Source organism: Scardinius erythrophthalmus, assembly GCF_964197995.2.
Source record: "Scardinius erythrophthalmus genome assembly, chromosome: 5".
Classification (NCBI taxonomy): domain Eukaryota; kingdom Metazoa; phylum Chordata; class Actinopteri; order Cypriniformes; family Leuciscidae; genus Scardinius; species Scardinius erythrophthalmus.
The window spans coordinates 8676631-8697789 of record NC_138225.1 but is presented as its reverse complement, the minus strand read 5'-3'; the positions used below and the strand labels follow the sequence as shown (position 1 = coordinate 8697789).

The 21159-nt window shown below is 36.6% G+C and overlaps 2 protein-coding genes across 5 annotated transcripts in view; one reads left to right on the top strand and one right to left on the bottom strand.

The window, feature by feature from the left end:
- Window positions 1-8647, bottom strand: part of pole (polymerase (DNA directed), epsilon) — a 33362-nt gene extending 24715 nt beyond the window's left edge. Inside the window, exons 1-17 of the mRNA XM_081365776.1 lie at window positions 8234-8647; window positions 7136-7271; window positions 6926-7006; window positions 6695-6739; window positions 6517-6609; window positions 4292-4446; window positions 3952-4096; window positions 3775-3855; window positions 3498-3605; window positions 3244-3354; window positions 2966-3051; window positions 2679-2798; window positions 2460-2592; window positions 1063-1176; window positions 728-940; window positions 525-632; window positions 270-398 (exon numbers count right to left, since the gene is read on the bottom strand). Of these exons, the coding sequence (XP_081221902.1) occupies window positions 270-398; window positions 525-632; window positions 728-940; window positions 1063-1176; window positions 2460-2592; window positions 2679-2798; window positions 2966-3051; window positions 3244-3354; window positions 3498-3605; window positions 3775-3855; window positions 3952-4096; window positions 4292-4446; window positions 6517-6609; window positions 6695-6739; window positions 6926-7006; window positions 7136-7271; window positions 8234-8295 (1920 nt within the window). The 5' untranslated portion in view covers window positions 8296-8647. The remainder of the gene's footprint in view (window positions 1-269; window positions 399-524; window positions 633-727; window positions 941-1062; window positions 1177-2459; window positions 2593-2678; window positions 2799-2965; window positions 3052-3243; window positions 3355-3497; window positions 3606-3774; window positions 3856-3951; window positions 4097-4291; window positions 4447-6516; window positions 6610-6694; window positions 6740-6925; window positions 7007-7135; window positions 7272-8233) is intronic.
- A 199-nt stretch (window positions 8648-8846) lies between these two features.
- lztr1 (leucine zipper like post translational regulator 1) lies at window positions 8847-19350 on the top strand. Of its 4 annotated transcripts, none has more exons than XM_081365810.1 (21): window positions 8847-9083; window positions 9210-9390; window positions 9482-9544; window positions 9625-9681; window positions 9770-9849; window positions 10261-10369; window positions 10473-10553; window positions 10637-10694; window positions 11742-11881; window positions 12186-12387; window positions 13179-13289; window positions 13377-13469; window positions 13589-13684; window positions 14057-14240; window positions 14954-15123; window positions 15211-15367; window positions 15473-15599; window positions 16557-16706; window positions 17058-17163; window positions 17741-17821; window positions 18272-19350. In XM_081365810.1, exons 2-21 carry the CDS (start codon window positions 9221-9223, stop codon window positions 18386-18388), a joined length of 2352 nt encoding a protein of 783 aa, XP_081221936.1. In that variant the 5' UTR covers window positions 8847-9083; window positions 9210-9220; the 3' UTR covers window positions 18389-19350. The 4 variants fall into 4 exon arrangements, with proteins under 4 accessions (XP_081221936.1, XP_081221937.1, XP_081221935.1 ...); XM_081365811.1 differs by having other exon boundaries at window positions 8867-9083; window positions 9289-9390; XM_081365809.1 differs by having other exon boundaries at window positions 8867-9390.
- Window positions 19351-21159: the final 1809 nt, after the last annotated feature.

The window sequence follows — 21159 nt, the reverse complement described above, 5'->3', positions numbered from 1 at the left end:
AGTGAGAAGGCAGAAATCGCATCATGTTAATTTTTCTTTATTTGTCAAAAAGCAAAACACTTTATTTTTATTGTGAGTATACAGAAAAAAAATAGAAACTGAACAGGATCGATTGATGTATTACACGAAAATGAAAGATCAAAATTAACAGAGCATTTAGTGTTTATTTTCATTGCTAAAAAAAAAAAACGAGCAAAACGCGCGGGCGTATGTCAATACAATGAAATTAACAACTTAAGCACCAGTATAAGCTGAGAACTGTATTGTACCTGTAGTCTGTTGGTGAGGATAATGTTGGGGTACATAGCCCCCACGTCCAGATGGTAAATAAGAGGACATTCGATTCTATTGGGCACTTCCTTCAGAGAGATCAGCTTCCTTTTGATCTCATCACACACCTGAAACAGGTAAGATTATTATGACAACTGGTATTTAACGTGATACATGTAAGCATGAAAAACATAATTCACAAAATAGGACCATGTGTTCATAAAAAACATCACTGAATACTGACTCTGACTGACCTCATTAAAGTTGGTGACCTGCTCAAGGGGAATATTCTCCTCTTCCTCAATCGCATGACGAAGAGTACGTTCTACCCTCTGAATCAAAAAGTCAAATGCTGCTGGATTCTGTAAGAACATAAATTATAAATAATTATGAAGATACGACACAAATAAAACAAGTCAAAACAATGTGCTTTGGTTTAAGATGGACTCCCAGTTACCATTTTAAAGCGACAGGGGATGTCACTGCGAAACACACCAGACTCCAGAGCCTCGACGTGGCCGCCCACATAGGTCTCAGAGTCGAGTACATGACCATCATCTGTGAGTTTATTAAAGACTTGCTCCTGTTTGTTTGGGAAGACAATGTTGACATGGAAGGCCTGAACCATCAGCAAGGCTTCACACAGGGTACCGGAGCCTTTCCGCAAAACCTGTTTACACATTTGCGTGTCCAGACAGATATAAAACAAAACCATGATGTTAAAAACAATTATATTTACAGCTTTCTCGTCACAATTAGTAACAATAAAGCCAAGAATTGGTAAATACAGACCTCATCGGGTTCCATGGGAATAATGGTGCAGAGGGCAAAAATGAAGGGATGAACATATTTCATGTAAAGGTAGTATGTGGCCACAGCGTCAGACACTGAATAGGTGGCCAGAGTCTGAAAAACAATAATACAGCTCATAATGCAAAATCAAGAACTGTCAAATCCAAAAATCTAAATATTTCATTAAAAGAATAAAATATATTAAAACATTTATATTTAAAAATAATAATAAATAAATAAGCAAATGATTCACAAAGTAACAAATTCATAGTCACTCAGAACCAATTTGATGGCTAATATGCAGCTACGCTAGCCTGGGTGCCAGCCCGAACCCCGCCCACAACATTTTTTGGTCGGGAAGTTCGGTCTGGACTCGATCCATTGAGGAGTAATTATGCTCGGCTCCTAGAAGGCCGAACCAATCAAATTGCCAGGGCGGGCTTTAATCGATGATGGACAGATGGTCTGCGGTTACGTAATCACCCACGTCACCAAAGAGCGCTTGATTTGAATTAGTTTACAACAAAGACGACTGCAGCTGGAGAATTGAGATTTCACGAGTTCACATTTACAAATAAGTCAGATAGAATAAATGCGTAGGCTATATGAGATGTCACGAGTTCACACCAATAAGTCGATAGAATAAATGCGTATATGACGTGCTGTCCGAGGAGAGGGCTGTGGGCTCGGTAGCCATACTCCCCCCGTGTTCCTGGTTGTGAGAGAACAAGACAAGAGTGAGGATTCGGGGTGGTGGAGGGATGCTGGAAAACTGTCAAGGAGTGTTGTTAGGTAAGTTGACAGAGTGAATATGCTTCCTCGGTAACGTTAGACATGGTATTGTTTGAAGACAAGTTGATATTGGATTGATTATTTGTACGTGCTCCTCCCGAACTTTGTTTATGAAACATCATGTGTAGATTCCGCCATCGTGTCTGTTATAGAAGATATTGACAGCGCATTCATTTTAAAAGAGGAACAGAGAGCTGCGCCCGCGACATTTTGTTGGTTGAAAATATGAATGAAGGACATGCGTCATTTACTCCGTTGCTCTGATTGGTTGTAGGTCTATCCAATTGAGTGCAGAGGTTTTTTTTTCCTAGTTCGGTTGAGACACGCCCCATAATCAAATCTCTATGGAGCGGTATCAGACTCACATTCTGACTAGAATATGAGTATGACGAAGTCAGGCTACAGCTACGCCATGGTACGTATGGTGTTTCAATAAAATCTGTGTTAAAAATTCATTTATATTTTGCCTGACATTTTTCTGGAATGCTAAATTCATAAACCTCAGAAATAAAGTGCGTTGACTAAATGTTTATTGTGTAGTAAGTGAACGGTCATCCATGTAAATGATCAATGAGTGTGAAAGTTGAGGAGTAGAGGAAGGGCACCTGTGGTTCTTCAGTAGCCATACGGCACATCTCCTCTGGGTCCAGCTCTACGGGGTCATAACCTAACTTAGCTTTTGCTGCAGCCTTGAGGTTATGACTTCCTACAGGCAAGTAACTGTCTCTCTTTACCCACCTGAATGAAGAGAGAGGGTGAGTATTTCCTAATATAAAGTCATACACAAGCCATTCATTAGAAAAAAACATTTAAGCCACTCTTACCTGAGGCAGTCCATGTGAATAGCTTGGCTGGCTTTATATTCTCCCTGATTGTCCTTCTGGAAGCCGATCTCCTGATGCATACTCAGGCCAAGTTGGGCCGCCCTGGTCTCTATAAATGGCCTGAGGACATAGAGACACAAATTCACCATCATCATGCTACTTGTAAAAAAACAAAAAATGGTCAAAACCATATGTAAATGAAAAATAAAAACATTAAACAGTCAACAGGATTTTATGTGATATAATATCAGATAGTCTAACAGTAATAGTCTAAAAGCATGTCCTACCAGTCAAAGAAATCTCCGTTGTAAGTGACAAAAATGTTCGGCTTGGTCTCATGGACGTGTTCAAACCATCTCTGAATGAGAGAGGCCTGCAAGCAGACAGAAAAGGACAGAAATCAGAAATAGGGAAGGCAAATATTTACCAAACTACAGAAAAGTAGTTTGACAACTTAATTTTCTCAAGCCTTGTTTTACAATTGACGACATTATATAAATTGTTCAATTGCAGCACTGAGTACCAGTCTGGTAAACAATGGACATCATATACTGTTCAGCCTTACCTCATCAGGTTCATTAAATACTGTGAAAGGGCCCTCGTATTCAGGTTTAGGTGTGAACTCGAAGTCTTCAATGTCCTCAGAGACAATTTCTCTGTTTGTGATGAGGAAGCCCTGGGAAAATAGCACATACATTATAAACCATATCAAAGAGGCAGATACAATTTAAATACAGCATGAATAAACTGACAATTAAATTACTTATTTACTGTATGTAATTAATGACTGACCTATCGCAAGAGCGCAAAATACATTACCTGTCCATCTATCATGTATGATATCATCATTATCTGGTCTGTTTCAGCATCAGGAAACTTCAAAGGGAGTTTAGTGGTCTCAATATCAAATGCCAACACTACAGGGTCCTTAAAATGACAGAAAAATACTGCCATGAATAAGTGATTCAAAATTAATGCAGGATCCTCAGTGAATAAACTGGATTGACATTATTGGGAATCATTGCCAGAGACTAAGCAAATATCTCAAGTATTTAAACTCTTTAAGACATGCAGAAGCATTTGTTAAGATTCTTACAGGTCTTTCCACAAGATCATCCCTGCGCACAATCTCAGGAGGATAGGCACTTCCTCTGTACCGCACATTATACCAGTGAGCCTGTCAGAAAACAGAGCTGTCAGCCAAGAAGGTCTCGTTTAAAAATTAAACGTACTGTATAATCAGTCATGTAGCCTGTATGGGATGTTTCTTTACCACATGAATCTTCAGGTCAATAGAAACACGGACGTGATAGGGCACGTCATATTCTCGCATGTCCAAAATGTTGTCAAGCTGCTCAGTCATCTTCTTCGACGAGCCATCCTTATCCTCCGTCACTACACTCCCACCAACCAAAGCACTGTAACATGCAAAAGAAGCATTTATAGATCTGGATAACAATAGAGAACAATGTCAAGTGCATTGTGGAAAGTCTTACAAATTAATTTCTTGAATAAACTTATTTTCCTTCTACATTGCTGCAACAAAGGTTTCAAAATTAGCAGGACATCTAAATATACAGTGTGCTTTCTTAACACAGCCAAAATGTGAATACCTGGATAACATGCTTGTGTAGGCGTCATTGGACTTCTCTCTCTCTCTGTTTTTGCGGACAGCAGGTGAGATCTCCCTTTTCACTTTAACAAGGTCATCCACCGTGTTAAAATAGAGTTTGATGTAGCTCCTCTTTAGGCCCACCAGGTGATTAGGCTTTTAAAGACACATAACAATCAAATGAATGAAAAAAATGACAAAAGATTGAGTAAAATCAAAAAGCATCAATAAATGAACAAAATTGAAGTATTGATAAATAGATTTTGATTTATATTCATGTTATATAATGGCATCAGTGTCTTTTAAATTGATTTCTACTTTAAAGGGGGGGTGAAATGCTCATTTTCACTCAATCTCCTGTTAATCTTGAGTACCTATAGAGTAATATTGCATCCTTCATATCTCCAAAAAGTCTTTTGTTTTATTATATTTTTAATTGAAAGATTGGCTGTACCGAGTCTTTCCGGAAAAAAACGAGCGGCTGGGGGCGGGCCGTGTGGGCGAAGCTAAAGCTGTGCTAACGCGCCGAGCTAACAACACACAGAGACATTTGTTCAACAGTTTTACTCACCGTTCCAACGCACGACCGCAAACCTTTATCATTGTGACTGGTCGATCCTTAAGCATTAGACGATCTGGGCTTTGTTTATAAAACAATCATCGTCGAAATGCAGGGAACAACAGTCTTACACAACTCCAAAAACACACTTCTTTGGTGACACTGACTTCCCAAAAGCCGGGCAGGGCGCTTTGATGGCGAACTGCTTTCACTCTCTTGCTCTGGTCTACGAGTGCGCGCGCGCCCGCGATCTTACCGGAGAAGTGCCCTTAGGACCCATATAAGGAAATTCCGCCCTCTCTTACGTAAGACAGAGCCATACTCGAAAAAAACTTTCCGAAACTTGTGACAAACCGGAAGGACAATTTTTGGAACAAAAATACTCCTTCAAACGTACAACTTAACTTTTGAAACTTTGACCATGTTTAGCATGGGAATCCAACTCTTTAACAGTGTAAAAAACTCAGTATGGATGAAACAGTAATTCACCCCCCCCTTTAAACTTTTCTCCCAGGCTTTTTGTTAACACTGTTTAGCATTATGATGGACCATGATGCCTTGTGTTGTGTAATAGTGCTGTTTTAAGATTTATGCTGAAACGCTGACGATATAGCGGTAGACGCGATGAACGGGTGGAAATTTGTCAACCGGTGGGGATTTTGGACTATCGCCTCTATCGCAGTTATGCTCATGTGACATTGTTGTGCTGCGCAGTCACAAAAGCTTATCGTTTGCCTATGTTTTAAAGCATTGCTGATTAAAAGCAGATGATTTTAAACTGCTGAAGCACAATTAGCAGCTAAAGACAACTCATTTCAGAATATGCGCAGATTGCGCACGCTGTCTGAGAGACACGCGACATGAAGCCACTACTCAAAGCGAGCGAGTACTGAACTGAGTGCTTTTTGCCGCCTAATTAGGCTTGAAAGTTTAAATATGGTTAAGTGACCATGTATTTGCAAGTAGACAGTCAGTCATGTCCAAAGTGAACGTTAACTGTTGAGAGAGAAAGCGCACGAGTAGGCTATATTGGATCCGTGCAGTCGGTCTTAAAGTGAAAGCATCCAAATTTACCTGCTGTCATTATTAATGCTATTCAAACAACAAAAGAGAGAGAAAATCTCTCACTGCTCTTGACTGAATCACTTTTGTAACTTTAATAAGAATACATATATATTTAATTCACACAGTAAAGACTATGCATTGTTTTTCTATATATTTGATTATTGATACTTTACATTTTATGTAGTATTTCTAGTGCTTGAGGTTTTTCAGGTAGGTCCATTTCATTTGTAGTTTATCACAGTTTACTTGTCTTCAGTAAGCTTGAGTTTTTTTTTTAGGTTAGTATTAGTTTTTTAAATGATATTGAAAAAGAATTATGATATTTCAAAGGTATAAAAAATTTTGATATCAGAAAAACCTTATTAAAAGCAAAAATAACTATATTGTTGATGAATATATATTGTTATCATGAAATAAAATTACTCACATACCCTGACAGTCTTTGTTGTCATTTAGTGGTGTGTAAGCTTGTTTTATAATGTACTGCACATTTTAACTGTGCTTTACAAATAAATTGTCTTGGCTTGCCTTGCTTATCAGGAACATAAATGATGAAAACAAATTAGTAGAATTAATGTATGAATGAATTAATGTTAACTTACCAGATCTAAATCTTCCTTTGGGACAACTTCAAGCTTCGCCACTTTCCCTTGGAACTTCTTTGACAGGAAGGAGATAACCTCTCTTTCACAGTTCTTTAACAGATACAAAAAGACATATAGTATCATTCAATCCATCCAAACCAAAATGTTTTCATTCAGTAAAGAAGCTCAAACTCACCTTTTTAGTGGCTATGTAGAAATACGGCTTAAAAGGAAGAGCAACCTGTGGGGACACGTACACAAAAAGGGAAACTTACAACATCAGGACCTCTGCCAACATAACATTATTTTCCTGCTCTATGATAATGTCATAAAGGATAAAATACATGTTTTAAAAAGTGGAGAAACCTTCAATGTTACATTTGATCGAAAGAAATATGTATATTTGCAAACTGCTGTAATATCGCACTTTGAATCTGTTTCCATCTTCCTGTATGAAGTAATAGTCCACACAACTGATCATCCGCTTGTCATCATCCAGAATCTCAGTCTGAGAAGAAATACACAGCGTAACGTTCAAAACTTTCACAATATTGGCTAAATTATCAGTAAAAAGCCAGAAAGCACAGCTTACTGGTCATCTAATTACAGTGTTTGAATGTCTGACATTCATTCTTACCGGGTGCATGTTGATCAGCCATCCCGTTTTCTCACCAGGCTCCTTCATCCGTTCGAAGCCAAAGCGCTCGTCCATCCCATCAGTGAACTGACTGCGCTCCAGCCGCTTGACAGCGGACAAAGCAGACGCATCATCCCTAAAAACCAACAACAACATGAAATCTACTGCAACAAAACCTGTCATCCACATTCAACAGACGTTTTGACAACTGCAAAAGCTGTCAGAGCACGCTACGAGAAAGGTTCACAGAAGAGATTGAGCTCTACTAATTAAAATCTATGCTGGTAAACTGAAAGGTTGCAGGATTTGGTTTCAATCTAGGCAATTGTCAATTCTACCAAAGTTGTCATCTTGACATTTCAACCAGTGACAGCAGTGTCAGGCTATATTTGAGGTATATTATTTTCCTAATTCCAGGATAATCATTCAGTTATGACTTCATATTAATGGAGATATTGAATGGAATATTTGTAATAAAAATATATCTGTTGTACATGGTGTTACCGTTAACTAAAACTATTAAAAATAGGTTTTTTTGTTAATGTAATGAAGCCGGAAAAAAATATAAAGTTTAGATGAACAATTTTGAATAAGAAAAAAAAGGTACTAACTGAATTGAAAACAAATACAAGACTAATATTTAGAAACATAAAAAAACGTAAAAAAAAATTACAAATGCACATAACACAATCACTATAACTTAAAAAACCTGAAGATATACAAATAAAAACTGATTTAAGATATTAATAAAAACTATAAAAGTGTATATATATATATATATATATATATATATATATATATATATATATATATATATATATATATATATTAAGTAATACTACCGGGACACTTTAAGTGAACAGCAAAAAAACTATTAAAATGTTGAAGAACAATTGTGTCTAGCTACAATATACACATTTATAAATATTTTTAACTAAAATCTTTATGTTAAAGAAAAGTGATTATTTGTCAACTACCCAAACACTGTTTGCTTTACCAAACAGATACAGATACTTTATAACTGGTGCTAAGCACTAAATTACCATTGTAACATTTTAGACTGAAATATCTGTCGTGTCAACATTATTATGCACTTACTGCTGGTTGTCCTGATCCCCGCCTCGGTCTGTTTTATATCGCCCACTGTTTTGTAAAACCATAGCTGACAAGAGTCTGCAAGACTCAAATCAGTCAGCAAACACAGCAGAACTAACTTAAATTAGTTAAAGTTAGTTAAAAGCGCCACTTCACACAATTCGACCAACTTTCAGCGCGATGGAGAGAATTTTAGACCTTCTGTTCGCATGAATTTCACTAATGTGCTGCGAACAGCGATAAACAAAACTATTTGTCCTTATAAATGTACATAAAATTCGCGTTGCCACCGGTCTACATAGAATATTACTGTAAATATATATTTCCGTTGTTCATACTGTGCCGACGTAGAAATTTGGCGCGTTTTGAGTTGCCGCGAGCTCCAGTCACCTTCCTGCTTTGATCCCGCCCCTCATCATTTCGACCAATGAAAATGCAACCTCGTGCGTATGTTTTTTAATAATGCTCCGTTTATTCTTATATTTCTATTTATTTTAGTATGTCTAGAAATGAGAAAATTTAGGTGTGCGTAGTAAAAATATAAACGGAGACGTATAAAATATTAATAATTCCTTTAGTGTGTTTTTTCTTGATGACGTCTACTGTGCTGTCCTCCATTCAAAGCTGTGAATCTGCGCATGTCAAGTAGCCTCGTCTCCTCCCTTGACGTCCAGGAGCAAGAAGCGATTTAATTCCTATCTGTATATATTCCATGATATTATTCCCTTCTGTCAAATCGACGTGTTTAATTTAATGTGTTATGTTACGATTGTTTTTAGACGTTTAGAGACAAAAATGACAGATGATCAGATACACTTGTAACGTTAGCTAGCTAACGTTAGTCCTATTGAAGGTAAGATTGTAAAAAAACATAATAATCTTTTGGGCAACATGGTTCAGATGATCCCAAAACAGCTCAAACCGTCCGACAACTTACAAACAAATTAATTTTTTTTTCGGCTGGACAAAACCTTGCTAGATGTAAACTGAATGTCATGGTTTCCTGGAGCCATGTCTTGTAAATCTAAAGTTGCCCCCAGTGTTGATTTTGACCACAGCTGCTCTGACAGTGTTGAGTATTTGACACTCAACTTCGGGCCTTTCGAGACTGTCCACCGCTGGAGGAGGCTGCCACCATGTGATGAGTTTGTGGGTGCAAGGTACTCATTTATACACGTTTTTCTCCATCTTTAACAATAGGTTTTGTATTCAGCTGTAAAAACAGTGTATGTTGGGTTTTGTTTCTTGCAGGCGTAGCAAACACACTGTTGTGGCGTACAGGGATGCCATCTATGTTTTTGGAGGAGACAATGGGTGAGTATTTTGGATTTCCTCCATTTTCCTTTCACTCCAAAGATACAGAAAGATCTCACTCTGGTGATCATTTCTTTCAGCAAGAACATGCTTAATGACCTGTTGCGGTTTGATGTGAAGGACTGCTCGTGGTGTCGGTGAGGGTTATATGTTAATCGCTTGAAGGTGCATGTGCTTAAATATATATTTTTTGTACCCTCTAACATGCATTTACATTATTAACAGGGCGTTTACTACTGGCACCCCACCAGCACCAAGATATCACCATTCTGCAGTTGTGTATGGAAGCAGCATGTTTGTATTTGGTAGGTTTTCAATGTCAAGTCACTTTGATTTAATATTGATTTATACAATAGAGATTGTTTCAAAGCAGCTTCACACTAATAAACACGAAAATAACAGAATCAATGATCCAACTTCATCAAATATGAGACCCATTTAAATAGGCTGTAAAGCAGCTCCAAAAAGACATTATTCAGCATTATTAAGTCAGTTCAGTGCAATAACTGTGTAAAGTTCTTCAATTATGAAATGAGTTCAATTCAGTTATAAGCAGCTCTACAGAAGACAGTGGTGTCGTTATTCAGCTTGAGTCAGATCAATGTTGATTCAGCTCATTCATTCATTCATTGATTTAAAACTCGACATTTAATGTGCCATTCTATGTCGTGTTTTCCTTTCCTGTGTGCGTAATGTATTCTTGCTTGTATTTTTAGGTGGCTACACTGGAGACATATATTCAAACTCTAACCTGAAAAACAAAAATGATCTATTTGAGTACAAGTTTGCTACCGGGCAGTGGACAGAATGGAAGGTGGAGGGACGGTAAATCACAAGTTTTCAACAATTATATATTTTTTTGTCTTTCTCAGCATTGTTGTGTTGTCTGTCTGATGTCTTAATACTTTTTTGTTTTTTTATGTTCCAGTCTGGTTGCCAGATCGGCTCATGGAGCCACGGTCTATAACGACAAACTCTGGATTTTTGCTGGATATGATGGAAATGCCAGGCAAGCATGTTACTCCCCTCTTTACACGGCGTTGAATGGCAAAATGTATCTGTTAATATATGAATTAACTATTTTTTCAACAGGCTGAATGACATGTGGACCATCAGTCTTCAGGATCGTGAGCAGGCATGCTGGGAAGAGGTGTCTATCTTTGCATGTTTAATTAAAATTTTGTCTAATTATATTATTTGACTTTAAGCTTTTTCTTAAGAGTTTGTGTTCACCTTTAAAGGGTTAGTTCACCCAAAAATGAAAATTCTGTCAGTAATTACTCCCCCTCATGTTGTTCCAACCCCGTAAGACTTTCGTTCATCTTCGGAACACAAATTAAGATATTTTTGATGAAATCTGAGGGCTGGATCACTCCTCCTGCAGCCTTATGGACACTATAACTTGCTGGCCCAGAAAATGTATTAAAGACATTGTTAATATAGTCCAAGTGACTCCAGTGGCTCAATCTTAAGTTTATAAAGCAACGAGAATACTTTTTGTGCGCAAAAACAAACAAAAATAACGACTTTATTCCACTTTTCATTTCCTTCTCTCTGGGCCTCGAGTCTTTTCACATAGTGTTTAAGTGTAGCGCGTCTGTGTTGCACGTCACCACGTAGGCTCACTATTGGGCGACGCTGGTCATGTGTGATGCGTGGTGACGTGCAACACAGACGCGCTACGCTATTACACTACGTAGAAAAGACTCGAGGCCCAGAAAGAAGGAAATGAAAAGTGGAATAAAGTTGTTTATTTTGTTTGTTTTTGCGCACAAAAAGTATTCTCGTCGCTTTATAAACTTAGGATTGAGCCACTGGAGTCACTTGGACTATATTAACAATGTCTTTAATACATTTTCTGGGCCAGCAAGTTAACGTGTCCATAAGCCTGCAGGAGGAGTGATCCAGCTCTCAGATTTCATCAAAAATATCTTAATTTGTGTTCCGAAGATGAACGAAAGTCTTACGGGGTTGGAACAACATGAGGGTGAGTAATTACTGACAGAATTTTCATTTTTGGGTGAACTAACCCTTTAAGCTTATAAAATACAAGTTTGCATATTGTTGTCCTACTGTTAGTTTAACTGCTTCTATTGTTCTCATTTGTAAGTCGCTTTGGATAAAAGCATCTGCTAAATGAATAAATGTAAAATGCATAATAACTTTTCTGATGTACCACTTTCTTTGTTTCTTATAGATTGAACAAAGCGGTGAAATCCCACCTTCCTGTTGTAACTTCCCAGTAGCCGTATGTCGGGATAAGATGTTTGTCTTCTCCGGTCAGAGTGGAGCAAAGATCACCAACAACCTCTTTCAGTTTGAATTCAAAGGCCACATGTGAGCATAGCAGAGAGGACATTGATAAATGTCATTTTATGTGTAATACTGAATGTGCGTGAGTTTTTATTATGTCAATTCACTTTTATTTATATAAGGATTTTGATTGTTTCAAAGAAGCTTCACAGTAATACACAGGAGAATAACAGAGTCAGTTATGAACCAATGTCAATTCCAGCTCTACAGCAGACAATATTGTCATTATTCATCTCATTTCAGTTAAATGTTGTTTGTTATGTAAAATGGTAGGGAAAGAGGAACCACACAATTTTTGTACGCAATTAGCAATGCATTTTTTCCACAGATGGACCCGTATCCCGACTGAGCATTTACTGCGTGGCTCCCCTCCGCCCCCTCAGAGACGCTATGGCCACACCATGGTGGCGTTTGACCGTCACCTGTATGTGTTTGGAGGAGCGGCAGACAACACTCTACCCAATGAACTGCACTGCTATGACGTGGACTCACAGACCTGGGAGGTCATTCATCCCAGCACCGACAGCGAGGTATGACCTGGACAGATAACACCAGCTAACATAATTACAACAAATCTATATTATTCCCATTGAAAATTAATGTTTGTTAACATACACTACCATTCAAAAGTTATGGGTCAGTCAGAATTTGTTTTGCTTTCATTCAGCAAATATGCATTAAATTGACCAAAAGTGTCAGTAAAGAAATTTGTCACAAATAATTTTTTTGGTTCTTTTGGATTTTCTATTCATCAAAGAATCAAAAATAATAAGCAGCACAACTGTTCAAGAAGCTGAAATGTTTCTTAAGCAGCAAATCAAAATATTAGAATGATTTCTGGAGGATCATGTGACACTGAAGACTGGAGTAATGATGCATCACAGGAATAAATTACATTTTAAACTATATTCTCATAGAAAGTGTTATTTTAAATTTTACTAATATCTCACAACATTACTGTTTTTATTGTAAAAAATGTTATCAAATAAATGCAGCATAGTAATAGTGAGCACAAGAGACTTCTTTCAGAGAAATGTAAAAAATCTTACCAACCTCAAGCTTTTGAATGGTAGTGTATTTGCTTGTAGCCATTTAAAAACACATGCAGTTTAATTAATTGTAATACATCTTAACAATTGTGGGTTTGACTACCTATAAATTCATAGCAACATCGTAAGCATCCATGACTCAATTGTGGATGTTTTCAGCATTCATTTTGATGAGTTAATTGAGTTCCCCTGTAGTTTGGAAAAAGGGTTTGCCTTTTAGCTTGTGGTGTGTTTGTTCTTTGTAAATAAAGATTTTGACCTGTTTCTCTCAGATGCCAAGTGGGAGGCTGTTCCATGCAGCAGCTGTTATCCATGATGCCATGTACATCTTTGGTGGGACTGTGGACAATAATGTACGCAGTGGAGAAATGTACAGATTTCAGGTGAGTGCTTGACCTTATCTAATGCAGTTAAACATACCATATTATTATTTAACTGTTCTTTTTTATTATTATACTTTTTTGTCCTAGTTTTCTTGTTACCCAAAGTGCACACTTCATGAGGACTATGGCAAACTTTGGGAAAACCGTCAGTTCTGTGATGTAGAGTTTATCTTGGGGGAGGTTAGTTTGTCCTGTAAAAAATAATTACATGTTTTTATCTGATACACACTGTCATTCTGAATCATTGGCAACATTTTAGTTTTAGTAATAAATGACCTCTTTTTATTTTCTGTTTACAGAGGGAGGAGAAGGTCCTGGGTCATATTGCCATTGTAACAGCTCGCTGTAAGTGGCTCCGAAAGAAGATTCTACAGGCGAGAGATCGACAGAAACAGGTCTATTTCATATTTCATCATGTCTGATTTTGTATGCATCTTTGATATCGAGAAATTTTACCTTTTTTTAAAAAAAAAGGGGGGGGGGGGAAGTAAAATTTGTACTTATGCCATGTTGTCCTATCACCTGTTGTCAAATGAGGGTTTTTAAAATAAATATTAATAAATGTTTATTAAATAAAACAAAAAGATTGTAGATATTTACCTTGTAACATTTGTATTATTTGCACACACACACAAAAAAATCTTTTTATTTTTAAATCTCAATATTCCTCCATTTAGGTACATTCTCTAAATGAATGCGAATTCCTGTCCAAAACTATTTTCTTTTGGCTAATTAGAATGTGAATAATATTTGTCCTCTTTTTGCAGAAGAGTAAACTCGAATGCAATGAGGAGAGCGAGGAGTCTGGCTCAGGCAGTCAGAAGGACAACTCTGGAAAGTCCTCAAGGGGTCTTCCTTTATTGGAAGTGTCAATCAGAGAGGCAGATGCTCAACCATTTGAGGTTTTGATGCAGTTCCTGTACACAGACAAGATACAGTACCCACGTAGAGGTAAGTCACACCACATCTTAAGATATGCCTTCTGTTGATCCCCTATTATTCTTTTTCGGATATCACCTTTCATGTAGTGTGTAGTATAGCAGTTTGTGAATGTAAAAGATCTGCAAGTGCACAATAAATGGAGTTGTTGTCTCCCAAAAGAAAGAACTGATTCTGAACTGCCTGAAAAAAGTTGTCAGTAATTCCAGTCTTATTCCTGCACAAAACTATGCAGGTTTGTAGCAAATTTGCATAATGACAATCTGTGGTCTGGAATTGATACGGTAAAACCAACATCATTGTTACTGTTTGTATCAGTCTCTGTATCAAGTGTTGAGGAAGCCTCCGGAGCTGAAATTCAGATATAGGAATGGCTGTTTTGTTTCTGACACACAGTGTGAGAGGTAGACCAATCACAACAGACTGGGCCATCTGACCAATCAAAGCAGAGTAGGCTCTCGGAAAGGAGGGGTTTAGAGAGACCGAATCCTTGATTGAACCGTTTCAGAAACTGAAAAAAGAGATGCTGCAATGTATATTATGAGAAAATGTGTGTTTTTTTTTTACCTTGGATGCATGTAAACCTATTGTAGGAGACCTTTAAAACTAATTTAGGAACCTTTAAAATAGCATCATAGGGGCACTTCAAGAAAAGACATAGAGGGTGTCATGGGGTCATATTTTAAATCACTCGCCTAAGAGTCTTCCTTCTCTCTCTCCACAAGGTCATGTGCAGGATGTGCTGTTGATCATGGACGTTTATAAACTTGCTTTGAGTTTTAAACTGTCCAGACTGGAGCAGCTCTGTGTTCAGTACATTGAGGCATCGGTCGATCTGCAGAATGTCCTGAGCGTGTGTGAAAACGCAAACAAACTTCAGCTGGACCAGCTCAAGGTAAAGTTGAAGACATACCTGAATACAAATAAACTAACCTTGTTAGAATGTCAAATTCTCTTCTGTTTCTATATTTCCGCCCCCCAGGAACATTGCCTGAACTTTGTGGTCAAGGAGAGTCACTTTAACCAGGTCATCATGACTAAAGAGTTTGAGCACCTGTCCACTCCGCTGATCGTGGAGATCGTGAGACGTAAACAGCAGCCTCCTCCCAGAGTCTATTCGGATCAGCCGGTGGACATAGGTGAAAATAAGCACACAAATACAAATACACACACATTCGCTTTCAGGACAGATCTAAAATTGGGGATGTGGCTCCAAAAATCAGGATGCCTTTTCTTTGTTTCAGGCACATCTCTGGTGCAAGACATGAAGGCTTGTCTGGAGGGGGCGGGCCATGAGTTCTGTGACATCATCCTTCTGCTAGATGGTCATCCGCGCCCTGCACATAAGGCTATACTTGCTGCTCGCTCCAGGTAATGGACACAGTAGTCACTAGGGCCTATAACAACACCTCGATAAAGCTTTGAAGTATTAAAAGAGATGAGTGTATGGATATGTTCTTAATGGAATACTACCATAATTCTTACTAGATAGTATTAAACTACATTTACTGCATATTAAAAATAAAAGTGTGGGGCAGTATGCATTAAAAAATTAAACATCTACACTGAGCTATGTTGTTGTCATATGACATGATTTCAATGCATTCATGTGGGCATTTAAGCAAATGATGTCCGTCAAAGTGAATATGATTTTTTTTTTTTTAGTCTTCCAATCAATGAGTTCGGTAAATCACGGTTGATATAACCATTGATCACCATGGAAGAGGACGGTCAAGTTGACAGCAGTGTATTCTGGTTCAGTGTTATTTTAGTGTCATTATTATAGCATTATAGTATTCATTCATATTTTGAATTTAGTTTTTATTTTTATATTTTCCATTTTCATTTTAGTAATTTTGATTGTCTTTTTTGTCTGTTTTATTATTTGATTATTGTATATGTTAATATTATTTCCTTTTAATTATTATTTCAGTTTTTGTTTTGTTATTTTTAACAAATTTAGGTAAAAAAATATTTTTAATTTTAGGTAATTTTAGTACGGCAACCTAACGAAACTGAACATGTTTGCCTTTGCAGCTAGTTGAAATATTTAGTTAAAAAAAATTATATATATATATATATATATATATTTTTTTTTTTATTATTATCAATTAACATTTATTTTTTTCAATTAACAACAATAATAAAATTTCTTTGATTATGCAGTAAGTCGTCTGGGTATTTCATGAGCAAAGTGCACAGCACAGTATTATTTTATTATTTAATTTTACAACATAAATAGAAACTAGTAAGGCATTCCAAACATGTCTTGATCATTTTAACTGTCTTTTGATTTATCAGTTGATCATTGCCTCAATTCTTTCTTAGTTATTTTGAGGCCATGTTCCGCTCCTTCATGCCAGAGGACGGGCAGGTGAACATTTCAATAGGTGAAATGGTTCCTAGCACACAGGCCTTTGAGTCTATGCTGCGCTACATTTATTATGGGGACGTCAACATGCCTCCAGAGGACTCACTGTATCCTCATTACCGCTTCATGTTCTACATTTTATATTGTAATGTGCAATCTTTCTTTCTGAGACCATGCATAATGCTTTGTTGTAATGCTTTGTTGACTCCCTTTTATATTATTATTTTTATTTTTAGATATTTATTTGTCATATTAATGTCATCTAATGTTTATTTGTCATCTAACTCGCATGTTAGAAACATGAATGATACCTCAAATAGAGTAGCTTGTTGAGGAGAGATGTGCTGTTACTTTTGCTAACGACCAGACTTGAGATTTTTCACCTGGCAGATGATGAAACGGAATGAAGAATGACGGAAGAACTTTAAATGATGTGTTTGCCCTTAACTAGTGCACAGATACCTGTTTGCAGCACCTTATTACTACGGTTTCTCCAACAACAGACTGCAGGCATACTGCAAGCAAAATCTGGAGATGAACGTTACTGTAGAGAATGTCTTACAGGTATGTGTCATATATCATACACTATCGTTCAAAAGTTTGGGGTCAGTAAGAAATGAATACTTTTATTAGGCAAGGATATATTTCAATTAATTAAATAGTGACATTTTTCAGATTTTTTTGTTACAAAAATAATTCTATTTCAAATAATCCTGAAACAAAAAATCATTATGGTAGTTTCCACAAAAATATTAAGCAGCACAACTGTTTTCAACATTAATAATAATAATAAGATATATTTCTTGAGCAGCAAATCAAGATATTAGAATGATTTCTGAAGGATCATGTGACACTGAAGACTGCTTAAAATTCAGCTTTGCATCACAAGAATAAATTCCATTTTAAAATATATTCACATATAAAACAGTTATTTTAAATAGTAATAATATTTCAGAATATTACAGTTTTTACAGCATTTTTGATCAAGTAACTGCAGGCATGGTGAGCAGAAGAGACTTCTTTCAAAAACAATAAACCTTACTAACCCCAAACTTTTGAAAGTTAATATGTGTCATAACGTTCAAACCCTTTAATGATAAAGAACAGCAGTCACATGCTATCATCCCTCCTTTATCCTCAGATCTTGGAGGCGGCTGATAAGACTCAAGCTCTGGACATGAAGAAACACTGCCTGCATATTATAGTCCATCAGTTCACCAAGGTGGGTGTGCTATTGACCACAGCTCTAAGCGTGTGCTGGCTTCCTCGCCACGGTTAAAAACACGGCACCAAAATATCCTGTCCAGTGTGGATAACCTCTACGAGCTCTTTAATGTCTACGATGTTCTGGTCGGTTTTTCAAAACAGAGAGATCTGTGACTATGTACTGTCAGGCAAAGTTTGATATGCTTTTAGACCTATTTATCATGTTATCAGTGTTATCCATCACGCATATTTACTTCAATAGTGATAAATTATCCCACTTTCAGCTACACTAAACAATTCTAGTATTTATAAATGCCATTGAGTGCCTTTGTGAACATAATTTGACATCCTGGTGTTATTTGGCCCTGTTAGCTTATCAGTTTATTTTTGGTTGTTTATTTGCGGTTTATTGCATGGCCTGTGTTGTTTACCATTTATTTCTTTGGTTCTCCTTCCTTCCCTGAAGGTGTCCAAGCTCCCCAACTTGCGATCGCTCAGCCAACCGCTGCTGTTGGACATCATTGACTCGCTGGCATCCCACATATCAGACAAACAGTGCACTGAGATGAGCTCTGATATATAGTCTCTCCTCCCCTTTCACATCCCATCCAATACTTTATGAGCTTTTTCATTAACGCTTCTGCTCCATTTCCTTCCCTTTTCATCCAGCACCTCCTCCCAACCCTTATAATTCTGCTTCACACCCCTCCTGTTCGCTGCATCACATTCCTCTGGATTTGATTTACCAAATTGTGTTTAAGAGACTGGGTGATTGTTCAGTTTCATTCGTTTTAATATGCAAATATTTTAGGCAAATACCTTTTTTATTAGTAGTGCACATCAAATCAGTTGACGGCCCACAACGTTGTTTAATTAGACATGCAATTATGTGTCCATTAAAACATGTCCAGGTAACCTTTCATTTCAAAATCCAAAGAAAAAAATTAAATGTTATATTGCATAGATGAAAATGAACTTATAGCCACCCATATCTTTTTTGCCTTTTTATAATGACAATTATGAACATTTTTAGCGCCAAATTATGATTCAATAAATGATTTCATCAGGTTCTTGTAAATTAAATAAATTAAAATAAAGTGCAACAAGTACAAATAATACCATTGTGTATAAATAAAAAATCATTAAAAATGAAATCATTAAACATTAAAATATTCTTTTTGCATTACAGCATCATGAGAATTAGATTTTTTTTTACTATGCATACATATATTCATTCTTTAAGCAAAATATTTCTCATTTTTTTTCTTTAGTTTTTTTTTTTTGTATCATTAAATATGACCTGGATTTGATCTACTGCACTTTATGAATATAGTAGACCATTATTTATTCCTGAGCCTTGTAGTGATTTTGTGCTGCTGCTGTTCTGAGTTATGTCAGTGCTCGTAATTATGCAGTTATGGCATAATATAATTATATAAGGGGATCAACACATCAACAGTCAACTCATGTATGCTTTACTGTAATCATTGAGATGTTCTGTTGGTCCTGTGGGAACTATGCCTTAATAAATAGTGCAACATCAGCAGACCGTTTTGTGGTTTTATTTTCTGTGTATATATTATGTATACGGTAAAAGAATGTAGACAAGATGATTTGAAGGGAGTTGATGTGGATGATGGATGGCTATGACAAATCTGTAAGTATCTATTTATTTTTCCTTTGTGCAGTGTGATTGATAAGATTACATTTAACATGCTATTTGTTAATAACAACATTTAATGGTTCTGTGAGCGAATGTTTTCATGAGCGAATATCTTTACTACCTGTCCTGACCTGAAGCCCAATGCTCTTTTTCAGCCAATCAGAAAATTGCAGTCAAATACATCACCTTTGATGAAATTATTCAAATGATAAGTTGACAGAGATGTAAAGAGTCCCTGAAAACCAAAGTAAGAGATACAGCAAACAACTGAGATACAGCTAATTACATTACTCATCACAACTGTATTGGAGTAAAGAGTACATATATTCAAACAATGTAGTCAAGTAGAAAAGTTGCTAATTTCTTTGATACTTTCAAAATACCCAGAATTATACTTAAAGTACAGTAACTAATTACATTTACTCAATACTTTACACCACTGTAAGTTAAACACTTCACTAAAAAGTCAAAATCGCTGACGTTCTCAAACAATTTTGAATACAATATAAGCATTATTAACTGAAATGCTGTTTGCTATCATTCTCAACGGAACACCATAAAAGCTGAGCCTCAGACAGGGGTGATGAAAGAAAAATGAGCAGTTTTGGATGGCAGTACAAAGAGGATCATTCTCTTCAGAGTTGCACACACGCTGCCAGGAGCTGCAAGTGCATCTGGGCATCTCTCAGGCCACCCGGACTTTATTATTATCTGCCATTGTTAGTGATTGAACATATCTCGGATCATTAGCATCATTTTACAGTCGACTGAAGAGGCCCTTTTACATTAACCAGTTTTATTATTGCATTTTCACATAAAGTTTAGGGTTAAGTCCAAAACCAGAGGCTCAGTTCTAAAGGGAAACTTGCCTATGATGTTCAAAGCACAGATCAATCCTTGACCTTTAACCAGCCAAATTATCTTCATTTCAGTGTGAGGATCTGGTTACATCAGATATGGGAAAATAAGCCTGTGTAATGAAGTCTTCTAAGAGTAAGGAAATTTAGCAATGGTATTTAAGTTTGTTTAATTTAAATTAGTGTTTTTCTTTTCTAATAGCAATTATGCAAGTGTCATTAACATCCTTCTTGAAGTCTGACAGAATTATTATTATTATTATTTTTTTTAACAAGAGCAAAGATGGAGGCATATTTTGTCAGGCTTTCAAAAAAGAACTTTAACTCATGCCATTACCAGTAAAAAAAACAAAACTCCCAATTATATTATGGCAATTAGATATGGTTGGGGTTCCTCCTTCAGTGTAATGTAAGTTTATGCACCTCTTGATGGAAATAAATATTGTGATGTTATTTCCATCAAGAGGTGCATACATTTTTGGTCAAGATCTTCTATTGACAATGCAAGAGTCAAGAACTCTGTAAAGTCTCCTCAAGCACATCCTAAAGACTTTCAATGAATTTAAGGTCTGGACTCAGCGATGCCAATTCATGTGTGAAAATCAAGTCTCCTAAAGTCTAATTTAATTAGACTATTAATCTCTTTAAAAAAAATAAATAAATAATAATAATAATAAAAAAAATCGTATTGACCTAAAAATTTTGAATGCTAGCGTATGTCTGTTTTAGCCTGGGAAAACCCAAACGACTTCCGGCAAATTTAGATTTGCTCTGAAAGTAGTCTGGCAAAGAGCTCATTCAAGCCCATTTCTAATCCAGCGAAATCGCGGCACC

Coding starts and splice junctions, on each gene's coding strand:
- lztr1 (XM_081365808.1), top strand. CDS start 9,221: ATGTCATGGTTTCCTGGAGCCATGTCTTGTAAATCTAAAGTTGCCCCC. Junction 10,695..11,741: donor AGCAGGCATGCTGGGAAGAG/GTGTCTATCTTT, acceptor TGTTTCTTATAG/ATTGAACAAAGCGGTGAAAT. Junction 13,470..13,588: donor TAGAGTTTATCTTGGGGGAG/GTTAGTTTGTCC, acceptor TTCTGTTTACAG/AGGGAGGAGAAGGTCCTGGG.